Raw genomic sequence first — 12618 nt, 5'->3', positions numbered from 1 at the left:
TGTTTGAATGAATTTTGAGTGCTTGACAAATACACCATTTAAGTAAAGACACCATTTACTTGATCACTCGCTACTCATGTAAATGTGAAGTATGGGGTGCAATACATTTGAGGAAATTGGGCATTTTTATGCATGTGAAAAGCTGGCCACTCCACATTGCGAGAGCCAACCATGGGACCACAGACCATCTGAAGTGAACCTACTAAGGGGATACCTTATACTGGAGTCGCCCAGTTTCTTTGAATTATACTGTAAAAATAGATGCATATGTTGCCCCTTATCATAGATTATGATCTAATTTATGCACAAGTGCAATCACTACTTAAAGGCTGGTTGGCTTAAAAATTCCAAGTGCAATAGTATTTTACAATCCGTGCACTTAAACCAAGTCAATCTTAACAGGAAACATCACATGCTGCAGCTGATGTACTTACCTGTTTCACAAAGTTGTCCTGTAAACCCTTGCGGACATGAACAGACATTGGGAGTATTACAAGTGCCTCCGTTTCTGCAGCCATCTTCACAAAAAGCTGATGAGAACATCAAAGATACATACTGAGAAACACCCTTGCAATAAGCAGTAAATTTAATTGCTCAATAAAACATTAATACGTTAAAGATCTGGATTTTTTCAAATATATTACAACCCCTCCCCCCACTTCTTACTTTGCTACCAATTAGGCTTGCATACTGGAGTAATTTTCTATAGTCCCCAACGATTTAAAGAGATGTTTCCATAACTTGTGACATGAAATGCATTTTGTTTGATATATTTTCTTTTAAAAGCAAAGTTCAGCTGCCTGGTGTTAAAAGCAACTGTTCTTCATTGCAGTCTCTTGATATGAAATAATTTCAGATAAATCTCATAGTTAATTGTTAATTTTATCACACAAACAATTTTTTAAAAATTCTGTCCTATCTTTAAACAATGGTTTTAAACTGTGTTTCCCTAGTTATCCTTTCTACATCTCTTCAATATGTACAGGGAACACAAGTTGTTTTCTAACTTCAAATTAACTTAATGGTGAGCCATTGAAAAGGGATCCTCCAGTTTGAAATGTATTAATCCAAATGTTACGCAATAGTGACCAAAGAACTAATGTCCATTAAGACTAACATTGAGAGGAGCTAATTTAAAGCAAAATATTGATGGTGCAATGAATCAGCAACATTGTGAAATATTAATTGTGTGGTTTGGCCTACAGGTATCAGACAAACAGTCACACTTATATGTTAGCTGTCACCAATGGGTGAATGAATGGCTTGCTGGATCTCCACTACATTAAAATCTGCACTTGCAATTTTATTTAGGTGCACAGTATATACACTAACAGAATTTGATGAAAACTTCTGATGGAAATAATATTGAGGACTACAAACGTATGTTTACTGAGTGTAGGGTGAAGTAGAGCAGAGTGGAGGCAAGAGAAACAGAAATACTGTAGTCATTTATGAACTGGAAAATCTGAGTGCATTTGTATTGAGCTTCTTTGAACTCTGAAAGTAGAGAAGGCTGTTTCTGTAAACTACAAGGGAGTTTCTTGTTACTCAATTACACTACATGCACCAAGTGCTATGTGAAGACTATTATTGCTGTTAATCCTTTACAATAGAGTGCTCTCAAAACAGCCAAGCAATGCTTGTAACTTGACAGTGAAAATAGCAGGAATCACAGAAAGATTGGGGTGGGGAAGGATTAAACCTAAAGTAAACTGACAATAAAGAAAGGAAACTGTTCAAACTTGAGTTGCACTAAGCAGCACTTGAAGAAGGAGCTTAGTCTAAAATCAGGGAAATGACTCGTTATGGTGCACTCCTGAATCAAATTGAAAAGCTTGATTAAATGTCCCATTTCGTAAGAGTGCTTATAATTATTTAATTTAGGTTTTTGAACAGTTTTTTTTAAAGGAAATGAATCACCAGGGTAAAAACATCACAAGTGCTCAGCACTCAGATTGTCAATGTTTCATCTACATCCTTCATTTATCTTCTTCACAATATGATTAGAAATGTATTTTTGAATACGTGAGTGGCATTATTTCTTACAAAGCAATTTCAGTCTACTATAAAAACTGTCATTTATACCAGGAACTGACAATCACAAGGAAATTGTATAATCTATAGAGCAGTTTGTTTTTATTTAATAAAAAAATAATGGCTTGAAGGTTTGTGCTCAGTGCTTCTATACAAATCTCAGCCTTTGTAGCTGTATTGTTGTTTTATCCAGTATTTGAACCGTGAAGGCAAGAAAAATTCAATAGCTACTGAATGCTGCAAAGCATGTAGTATTCCAGGGTCAAGGTCACCTTTTAGAAATGGAAACAAACCATTTGGCTACAGGAATGCTTTTATTCAAAATAATGTGTTTCGATGTGGAAATGTCACTTTTAAATACAGCATCTGTGTGGGTGTGTATGTGTGTGTCCCTCATTTGCTGTGCACATCACAAGAATACAAGTTCACAAGGTTGGTTTGGATGAAGGATTGGTTTCGATATAAATAAATCCATTATCCTAGCCTGAACTACTCTTCCTAGTGACCTGTTCTAGGTATTAATTACCCTCCAAGTAAAGAAATACTTCCTGGTGTTTGTCCTAAGATTGCTCTTTACCACGTCCTTTGAATCAATCAATTGTTTAGACTTCTAAACATCTGCATCATATAATTTTAGATTGGATAATAAATGAAAGGGCCAAGCAAATTATTGGAAACCTGAGTACTGAGCACTTGCACAGCTTTTAATTCTCTTGCGATTTATTTTCTTAAATATGAAATATTTTAACTGATTTTACAACAGGCATTTTCATTGAAGTGTTATAATTTTAATCAGATCTGCTCTAGTAACACACTCTACCATGGATTGCTCTGTGGGCCCAACATATTTATACTTAATGTACCAATTTAATGTTACAGTTTTGCTTTTTTTCATTATTTTGGAGACTAAGCTAATAAGTTGAGGATCACAATTACAATTCCACTTTAAAAAATGTACACTGCACACTTTTTGTAGATTGTTTAATTGGAGTACAGATAACTACTGCAACAGATTGAGACTAAAGGAAGTGGCCTATTTTTTAAGTGGATACTTGCATTCACCAAAATAAATGCATAGTCACTTTGTTTGATGGACTTTGCTGAAACAATATTCAATGAGGATAAAGCAAATAGTCAGTGGAGTGTCAACTCCTTAATTGTCAAAGCATTGGAATCAGAAATTTCAGCCCAGAAGGAAATCTGAGCGATACAAATAGGGACTCCATATGATAACTGGATGTACGTCACATTAATCTGCTCTCAGGAATGCAGACTTGTAATTGTAATCCTCAAAGTATTAGCTTAGTCTACAACGTAATCTACAGTTGGATCAGAGTTCCTGGAGGTTCCAGTGGAAAGTAATGGGATCCCTTATTAAGAATCTCATTATTTTTAAACTCCACGTTTTTTTATCAATGGGGAAATAGAATAGCCAGACATCACATCTTTGCAAACATCACAGTGAGATGTTCTGATGTATCAAAGACAGCTAATAAATGGTACTGGTATTGCTTACCTTTACAAAGCGTGCCATTGCCTGTGTAACCTGGTTTACAGATGCAGTTATGCCCTCCTACAGTATTAAAGCACAGAGCATTCTTGTCGCAGTTGTGGAGCCCTGTGCGGCATTCATCATGCTCTGAAACCACAAGAAAAAAAATATTTAAGAACAAAAGTAAGATTAATTCAGAAACAAAAAAATGTAATTTGCATAATTTGCCAAATGGACTCCAGGAAGCTTCGAGAAATATCATAAATTACTGTATTGTATTCCATTCTTTTCCCTCCTTAGTTTCCAGAATGTTTTAAACAAGTTTCTTAAGAGAAAGAAAATGGCTCAAGACTAAAGTTCCAATTGATCTTGCTCCGTAAAATTTAAGATCATGCAGAATTATGAGGAATTCTTAAATTGAGTCCTAATTCGGAAGTCTATTTTTGCCGTTCTTAAAAAAGAACCTTCTAAATCAAATTGGTTACTCACTCCATGACTGTTTATTGGATGTTGCTGTGCACAAATTGGCTACCACGTTTCCCCAAAATATATAGTCAAATCACATTACAGTATATCCTGTGAAGGGCTTTGAAATGTCTCAATAGCATCTCAGATGTCCAGATAAGACACTATATCAAATACAACAATTATTATTATTATATCTTATATATCTTACATTTTAATACAAAATGTTCTTACTGGGTAAGGTTAAGTGGCATTTTGGCCTTCCGATTTTACTTTGCCGTAAAGTTTTTATTAAAGAATAATCTATGAAAGATATTTTATAGAATCTCCTGAGAATTTGTACTGCTGTTGAGCATGCTAAATATCTGTTGTGTATTATTTAATTGCTGTTTAAACCGGTGACATGATAGATGTGATATGATTCCTGGGCACAATATTTCAGAGATATTGACAGTCACAATTTTTTTAAATAAAACAATTTTAAATATGTTTGTTTAATACCTTTTTCTCTCCTGATGATGATTCACATATCAAATCTTGCAATTTTTACTGAAGTATATATCAAATTTATGGGTTTATTTTTAACTAGAGGATTCTCATTAGTGATTGGAGGAGAAAAGCCTTCAACTGAGAATTGAAGGGATTTCAGTGAACAAAATGAACATGTTTGTTTTAGCTGGAATACTGCTGCTGTGTAATTGTATTTAGTATCAAGCTGAAAGAGCCATCTGTTGTAGTTTTTGGTAAAAGATTACCCGAACATTTCCATTAAATAAAACAGTGCATGCTAGACACACACTGCCTCGTAATGGCTGAAAGGGGCTTTCTTTTTGTTCCTCGAAGCAGCTTTAGATTTATCTTGATATTTCTATCAATTGTATTCTTTGTGGTCTTCAAAACCAAGTAATTACTACTAATTCCAAGTGATATATGCTTTTTACGTTGGGAGGATGCCTCAAAGCATTTTACAGGATTTACCTTGAAGTATAGTGACTGTATATTCTGCAGGTGAATGTGGCAACTGAATTTGTGGGTGGCAGCTGATTTGCACCTGACAATGTCCGACGTGAAGTAAATAACCAATTTTTATTTCCATTAAACCTTCCATTTAACCTTCCATTAACCAGTTGTACATCACATTGAATTGTGGCAACTTTGGTCCAGACACATTCTACTTCCAGGACAGAGTTACTGCAGGTTGATGGGCACTCTGATGAAGTTCCTTATTAAAACTCAGTATATAGAGGAGATTTAAGTAGTGTTGCTGCTGGTGAAAAGTACTTCTGCCCATTCCTCCAAAGCACATCAACAGTACCAACAATGCACATGGTTTTATGTATTTTACTTAAGAAATGCAAGAACTTTACTGTGAACAAATGTAAACGATTCATGAGTATGGTTGCCTTGCTGCCTCTGCTAGTTTTATACACTGAGCAATAATCATTTTTTTACAAAGCAATTCAAAACACATGTCTTTATGAACGTAGGAAACATAATAATCAGCACTTGAGAACCAACCCATCAGTAGGTAGTCTCAATCATGGTTCATTACTCTAATGGCATTACCCTAGTGTCAGAAATGCAAATTCATGCTGCTTGCTTGTCAAAATAGGTTATAAATTGAAGACTGAAACTCTCCCCAAAATGGGAAAAAAGAAACAAAGCTTTCTTTAATCATACTGTATAACACAGAATTAAGGGCACTTACTGGCCTCATTTTCCATGCTCCTGCCTGCCCTATCATTGTTTATTTATTATTTTCTCTAAAAGTTAGGCATTTTGATTTTTCTCCATCACAATATTGAAGAAAATGAGAATATTTTTTATCGATACAGATGATATTACCGTCGATTGTATTATATTGTTTTTAAAGATTATGTTTGAGTACTTCATTTGATTCCTTTAAGACATAGACCAATATAAGCAGCCTGATTCCCAGATGTGACTTGTGGTCTTATTTCTTTATTGAAGTGTCTGCCCTCAGTCCTACTCCATTCTACTTCTGCATATGTATGACTGTCAAATCAGACTGCACACCAAATTATTAGCTGCTACAGACAAAGTCCTGGTAGTCTGCAATGTTTTGGTCTGGTATGGCTACTTATAATATACATTGTCACATGCCTGTGGGACGCATTTATTCCTCTTGAAATTCCATTTGGCGAAACCCTTTGCTTAATGCTAACCAGAATTTCAGCCATTATAGTCTGTCTCTCTAAAAGGTACCATTCTAGTTACGTGAAGTACACTCTTCAGATATTATCATCAAATTAAGAATTTATTAATTCTTTACACTGTTCACTTTACAGTATATTTTGTGAAGCGCTTTGGGACGTCTCGAGCACATGATAAGGCGTTATGTCAAATGCAAGGATTATTATTATTAAGTTTTTTTTGTAGGATTGCACTGCAAAATCTAGATACATAAACAGACTATAAAGGAGGGTACTGCTTTAGTCTCTATTAGGGGCATAGAGCCAGACTACAGATCCATTCAATACAGTATTTGCTTACTGACAACCAATCATTAAAACAGCCTCAACCCTTACAATTGAGGGCATTTATCTACCCCAGTAGCAAGTACATTGGTATCATTGAAACTAGTGAAAAGCTTTCTAAACCTTTGCCAAACCCTTCATGCAAGTAATTAAAGCAGTTATTTCCTGCACAGAATAAATAAAACCAGAATATTCCAAATATAAAAATCTGTCTTTATTTTAACTGAATTAGTTTTTACAGTATTTATACTAACTTTTTAAAATCTCATTTTATAGTATATTGCGTATATTTTTTCATTGGTAAGATCTCATGCAACCCCTGAAGTTCTGGTGCTTTGGAGCTAACAGTGTGTGACAGCTCGAATGTCCTGCGTTAGTCACATTCAGTGGGCTGTGACAGGGTAAATGACACCAATTACCCGATATAATTACTGTCTCTGACAGTAGCTTCCCCCCAGTGATCATTTGATGAGTTTTGCAATGCCTGCCTTGTCAATCCAGTCATCGTCTGAAGACCCATATTACTATCCATAGTCCTTTCACAGACATTGATTAGCTGCTCGGCTTTCAGTCAAGCTACTCTGAAATATAACAAGCTGAACTGTGAAATAGGCTGCATTCAGATAGTTATGAGAGACTTCTGAGCCTAAATATTTATAGTCCTTTACTATGAGGATCATGAATTGATTGTTAGATGCAGCCTTAGGGGTGAGCACCAGAGCAATTTTCTTCCCTGAATCAGTCCGCAATTCAGACATTCTGAAAAATCAAGTGTTAAAAACAACACTGCTCCTGTGTCAAGAACAACAATCCCTGTGCCCCTATGTAGCATATGTTGGCAGCCGTGATCAATGGTTTGCAGCCTTATGTCAGTGATTGGAAATGACTAGGCAAAGTGACAGGCAGATTCATGTCCCGGTCTGCTCCCTTTATAAGTTTATTTTGCCCTTGAGGTCATGCGTAATAAACACTGTAAATGTCTTCATATCCGACGTGCTTTGTAGTTCAGCAATGGGATCACTACAGATCTTTGTTTCAGTCAGCGGCAGGCTGCCGGGAGGAGACAAGAAACCTTGGTCCATCAACACTGATCGCATCTTAATTCTACTTAAAACTACGCTAAACTTGCAAACAATTTATTTTAATTTGGGAGTGGCATAGACAAGTTCACTCCTCCTCACCTCCCATTTCGAGTTTAGAAAGCAAATTCATGTCAGATGTTGATTCGATCACATGTATATGGTTCTATCAATGTACAGTAACATTGCTTTTCACCAAGTGCAAAGTTGGCATTGGTAGAAATCTGGAATTCTCTCCTTCAAAGGCCATAAATGCCTAATCCATCCACACCTTCAAGAGTGAGGTTGATAGATTCTTGGTAGCTTAGGGCAGTAAGGGAAATGGGGAGAAAGTGGGAAATTGGAATTGAAAGGATTAGCTGAGATACAGATCAGCCATGACCTAATTAAATGGCGGAACAGGCTCGAAGGGCTGAATGGCCTACTCCTGTTCCTATGTTCCTATGTTTTCAGATGATGAGTGCAAACAAATTAACAAAATTGTTCCCACCTGGTAAAAATGGTCCATAGGAAAACTGGTGACAAGGTGTTAATATAAGAAATAGATTAAGAATTAAAATGGAAGAAGTGGAAAATAAATTTAAAAAAAATGTTAACCCAAAAGGGACAGAGATTAGGGTAATTAATGATGATAAAGGGGTGCACAAGAAATGTCTTCAAAATATTTAATATTGCGCCTTTTTTAAATTGATTTAGGTTGGGGTTAATATTGTAGTAGCAAAAATCATCCTGAAATTGGAGTCACTTTGATTATATAATAAAGTGGGCCATAGAAAATCTGATTGTAGATGCGGCAAGAATAATTCACCTGTCATGTATTTGGTCCTTTCTATTATAAAATCTATCCATGACAGGTGACGACGACAACAACTTGCATTTCCCCCACAAAAATATATATAGTCAGTTCAATTTGTAGTATATTTTGTGAAGCGCTTTGAGACATCTCGAAGGTGTGATAAGGTGCTATATCAAATGCAAGGATTATTATTATTACTGCCCCCATCACGCCGGATGGCATCTCGGAGCACTTGGACTGTTTCCAGTATGAAAGGAAAGCATGTGTTTAGTTGCTTGAATCTCTTTAATAACTTTGCTTTACTGTTGTCTATTTTGTTTTAGATTACTGAGCTACAAATTGTTTTATCTGGAATTTGTCACACACTTCCAATCATTTTTCAGTCGATGGAGGGTAAACAACCAAAAAATGCAATAAATGGGGTGGAATTACATAGTGTAGAGATTCAGGGAACTGCAAGGAGTTAATTCAATTCTTCACAAATCAATTCTGTGCACACAATCCAGATAGAAGATAACACTAAAACATATGTTAGAAGGGAAGTCAACCAATCAAGCAGGTTTTCCCATTATACTTGCTTGTTGTGTGTAAACAGAACTCTTCTCTTTCCTTCACCACTCAAATCAGAAACTTTAATGACTATTGTCGGTGAGCTTTACGTGTCTGCTGACTGAACTAAACACTCATGGAAATATCTTAGAATAACAGTTCTCAATGAGAACTTAAGCGAGAAGTATGATCTGAATTCTGAAGGCAACATATACATTACCTAGAGCCTCATAAAAAGAAATCCCAAACAGTACACTTTCAATAACCCTGTGGTGCTGTAATTTAAGTATGAGATAAAGCAGAATGAGGCACAGAATGTGGCACAATATCTAGAGAATCTTTCCTTTGCATTACAACAACTGCCTCGGGGCATAGTGGCTGAAGGCATGGCCGCCGATGGTGGAGCGGAGGATTAGGGGGACAAGGAGGAGGCCAGACCCGGTGGAGCGAATGCAACGGGCACTGAGGAAAGAGGTCAGTGAGATAGGGTGGTGCAGAGGAGTGGAGGGATTTGAAGACAAGAGTGAGGATCTTGAAATCGATCCTCTATGGGACAGGCAGCCAGTGCAGTCTGGCAAGGACTGGGGTAATCAGGGAGCGGAGTTTGGTGTGGGTAAGAACGTGGGCGGCAAAATTCTGGATGACCTGGATCTTATGAATGGTAGTGGAGTGGAGGCCGGCAAGGAGGGCATTTGAATAGTCCAGCCGAGAGGTGACAAAGGCATGGACCAGGGTTTCGGCAGCTTTTGGGGTAAGGTATCGGCGGAGACGGGCGATGCGTCGGAGGTGGAAGAAAGCAGTGCTGGTGAGGGACCAGATGTGTGGGAGGAAGGATAGTTGGGGGTCGAACCTGACGCCTAGGTTTCGTACGGGTTCGGAGAGTTTTAGGTGTAGGTTAGGTAGGTGGAGGAGGTGAGAACCGTGCAATTTAAGACGTTGACGAGAGCTCAGAGGGAAAGCAGTAGCCAGGCAACTTGCTTGCAGAGAAATACTGTTAATATTAATCATTCTTCACTTGATATACTGCCTTATCACATTGTCAAAACATATTGAAGCGTTTCACAGGATTTACTATGTTGTCTATAGTACTTGCACGCAAATGCCATCTCCCTTTTTTTTCTCCGTTTTCAACAGTAGGAAACTATTGCTAGGGTTTGGGGAAGGAAAATCGACCTAAAGGTGAGTTACTTACTGATTCTAATCGAGAAATTGTAAACTGGGCTGTGTGACTATTTACATGCAGAATGGGATAAATATATTGTGTGATCATGATTGTCAGTACTATCGATCACAGCACGTAACACCCCTCCCACCTATAGAATCCTAGAAATTAAATCATAAGAGGAAACCATTTAATCATTTGAGCCAAAACACTATTCTATCTCTTCTAATCCTAATTCCCTGCCTTTATACCGTTTACATTTACCAGAACCCTTTATAAATGCAGTACATATTTGAAGGAACTAACTTAGGTAATCTCCTAAACACACATCGATTGAATCTCTGTGAGTACAAATTCTGAAATGACATTGAATGATGTAACACAATATTTGTGCCTTAATAGGACCACGGACTATAACAGTAGTCAGAGGAATCTTGCAATCTTGCAACTCTGCTGATCATTGTTCCAGTCCAATGGTGTCACAGGTTATTTTTAATGATAAGAGCAAGCAAGTTTTGTGTTTAAAATAATCAACAGGATTTCACCCTAATCAGATAAGGTACAAATACAATGTTATCTAACTGAACTGTGGAATCTGAAATAACTTTCAGGCAACTTCTAATTTCCCTGGAGTGTTTGGAGTTATTGACTGTGTGTGTGTGTGTGTCTTTGTGCGCGCCCATGAGCAAAGCAGGAGAAAAGCAGTGAACTTCATGGCTTTAATTTAATATACAAAGTTGGTAACTACATATCTACTACCACAAAGGTGGTAACTACAGACTGGAGTCCTGGAGTCCTGTAGCTCAGTGGTTAGAGCACTCGCCTTGCAAGTGAGACACCTGGGTTCAATTCCAGGCAGAGCAAGTTTCCTTACTCCACACGCCATTTTCAATCCACGACTGTTTGTGGGACACTGCTGTGCGCAATTGGCTGCTGCATTTTGCCCACAAATATACACAATTCACTTTACAGCATATTCTGTGAAGTACTTTGAGACGTCTAAAAGACGTGAAAAGCGCTATATCAAATGCAAGGATTATTATTGTTATTATTATTATTATTATTATTATTATTATTATTATTATTATTATTATCTGCTTCAGTGCTGATTGTTCCAGTCACTGCTTTTGGAAGAAATGTGGGACATGAGCCTGCTGTGCCCCTAACAGTTTATCCTGGTCAAGCTGAAAGGTGGCATTGGTAAAATGCTTTTACTCAATAGAATCTTTCGAAAGGGAACTGGATAACTAACCATTGCAGTCCAGCTCCATTGATATACATTGAACTAAAGACTGGGAAACATTTGCAAACTAGAGGTTTGATCTAGAGGTTCCTATTGGTAGCTGGTAGATCTATTGGTAGACCTAGATGTCCTTAGATGGTAGATTTCCACTAATGGTAGAATTACGTCCAGTTTCTTATTCCTATCTGTCAAGAATCGTTACCAAAAAATCATTGCTGCAAAATAACACTCAAGAGTGTGGTGCGTGCTACATCAATGGCAGCAGCACAACTACCTCTGGATAAGGACTAATAACTAGTCCCCTTTGTTGGGTGAGGAAGAGGTAAGTGGGGTTTCCTTGGGGCTGAGCTGGCTCCAGGGTCTTTAGTGAAAATCTACTAACATAAGAGGTAATAAATATCAGTTTAAAAAGTGTACTTCAAATAGATGAAAGATGAAGTCAATAATATATCTCAGCAGTGAAACCTCTCAGGAAGCAACAGTTCTATTGAGGAGGAGCTGCAAGAAGCATCTCTGATCTGCACTAGATCTGTCAAGTTTTATTTATTTGCATTAAGATTTGGTGTATTTTGGGGACCCATGACAGCTGTTTCTGAATGGAAAGTATGAAAAGATGCATTTCTTTGCAATGAGCCACATTATTCTTAGAGAAGACAAATGCTCTTGTGGGGATTGGGCTAGTCTTGGAACTGCTTTATATAGACACGAGGAAATATCTCAAACAATAATCTGCTGAATGTCATAAAAAGTAACTTTGTTCTCTGCGGGGCTGATGTCACCCTCTACAAGTTGTTAATGCTTCGACTGAAAGATAAGTCATGACCAAATCACTGTTGACAGCTACGAGAAAAATAGGTAACTGAAAATACCAAGTCAATCACTCTGTCAAGGAAAGCTGAATATGATGTTATCAGATCAACTCTCTTTTCTAAGAGTTTGCAACCTTGTAAGGAAATGTGAAAATAATGGAAGATTTCTATCTTGCTTATAGATTGCGAGAGGAATAACAAAGTAGGAAAGGCAGCTCATGTTTTGAATGCGTACATACCTGATAGTTTTGTAAAACTGTACGTCTTAACTCCAACAAGGGAGCAGCTCAGATTTTGATTAGTGCAGTGCATTGTCTCAATCCTTCTGTGCCTTCGGCGGGAGTAATTCTGTCTGACCTTGTTACTGTTGCACCTTGTTATACCAAGTCTTCATGCCAACATTTTATGCCCGCGTTCTTCCCATTCTGGAGCTATTCACTTGTTATACCCAGATGGAACTTTAATTAGTGATTGTTTCTGTCTATTGAACA

At 37.3% G+C, this 12618-nt stretch overlaps 1 protein-coding gene across 1 annotated transcript in view; it reads right to left on the bottom strand.

Moving 5' to 3' along the window:
• LOC103184650 (protein kinase C-binding protein NELL2) overlaps positions 1–12618 on the bottom strand; it is an 84956-nt gene that overhangs the window by 24651 nt on the left and 47687 nt on the right. The window contains exons 14-15 of the mRNA XM_007902791.2: positions 3551–3673; positions 435–530 (exon numbers count right to left, since the gene is read on the bottom strand). Of these exons, the coding sequence (XP_007900982.1) occupies positions 435–530; positions 3551–3673 (219 nt within the window). The remainder of the gene's footprint in view (positions 1–434; positions 531–3550; positions 3674–12618) is intronic.

This window comes from Callorhinchus milii, unplaced genomic scaffold (genome assembly GCF_018977255.1).
Source record: "Callorhinchus milii isolate IMCB2004 unplaced genomic scaffold, IMCB_Cmil_1.0 Scaffold5, whole genome shotgun sequence".
Lineage (NCBI taxonomy): Eukaryota > Metazoa > Chordata > Chondrichthyes > Chimaeriformes > Callorhinchidae > Callorhinchus > Callorhinchus milii.
This window is presented reverse-complemented; position numbering and strand designations above follow the sequence as displayed.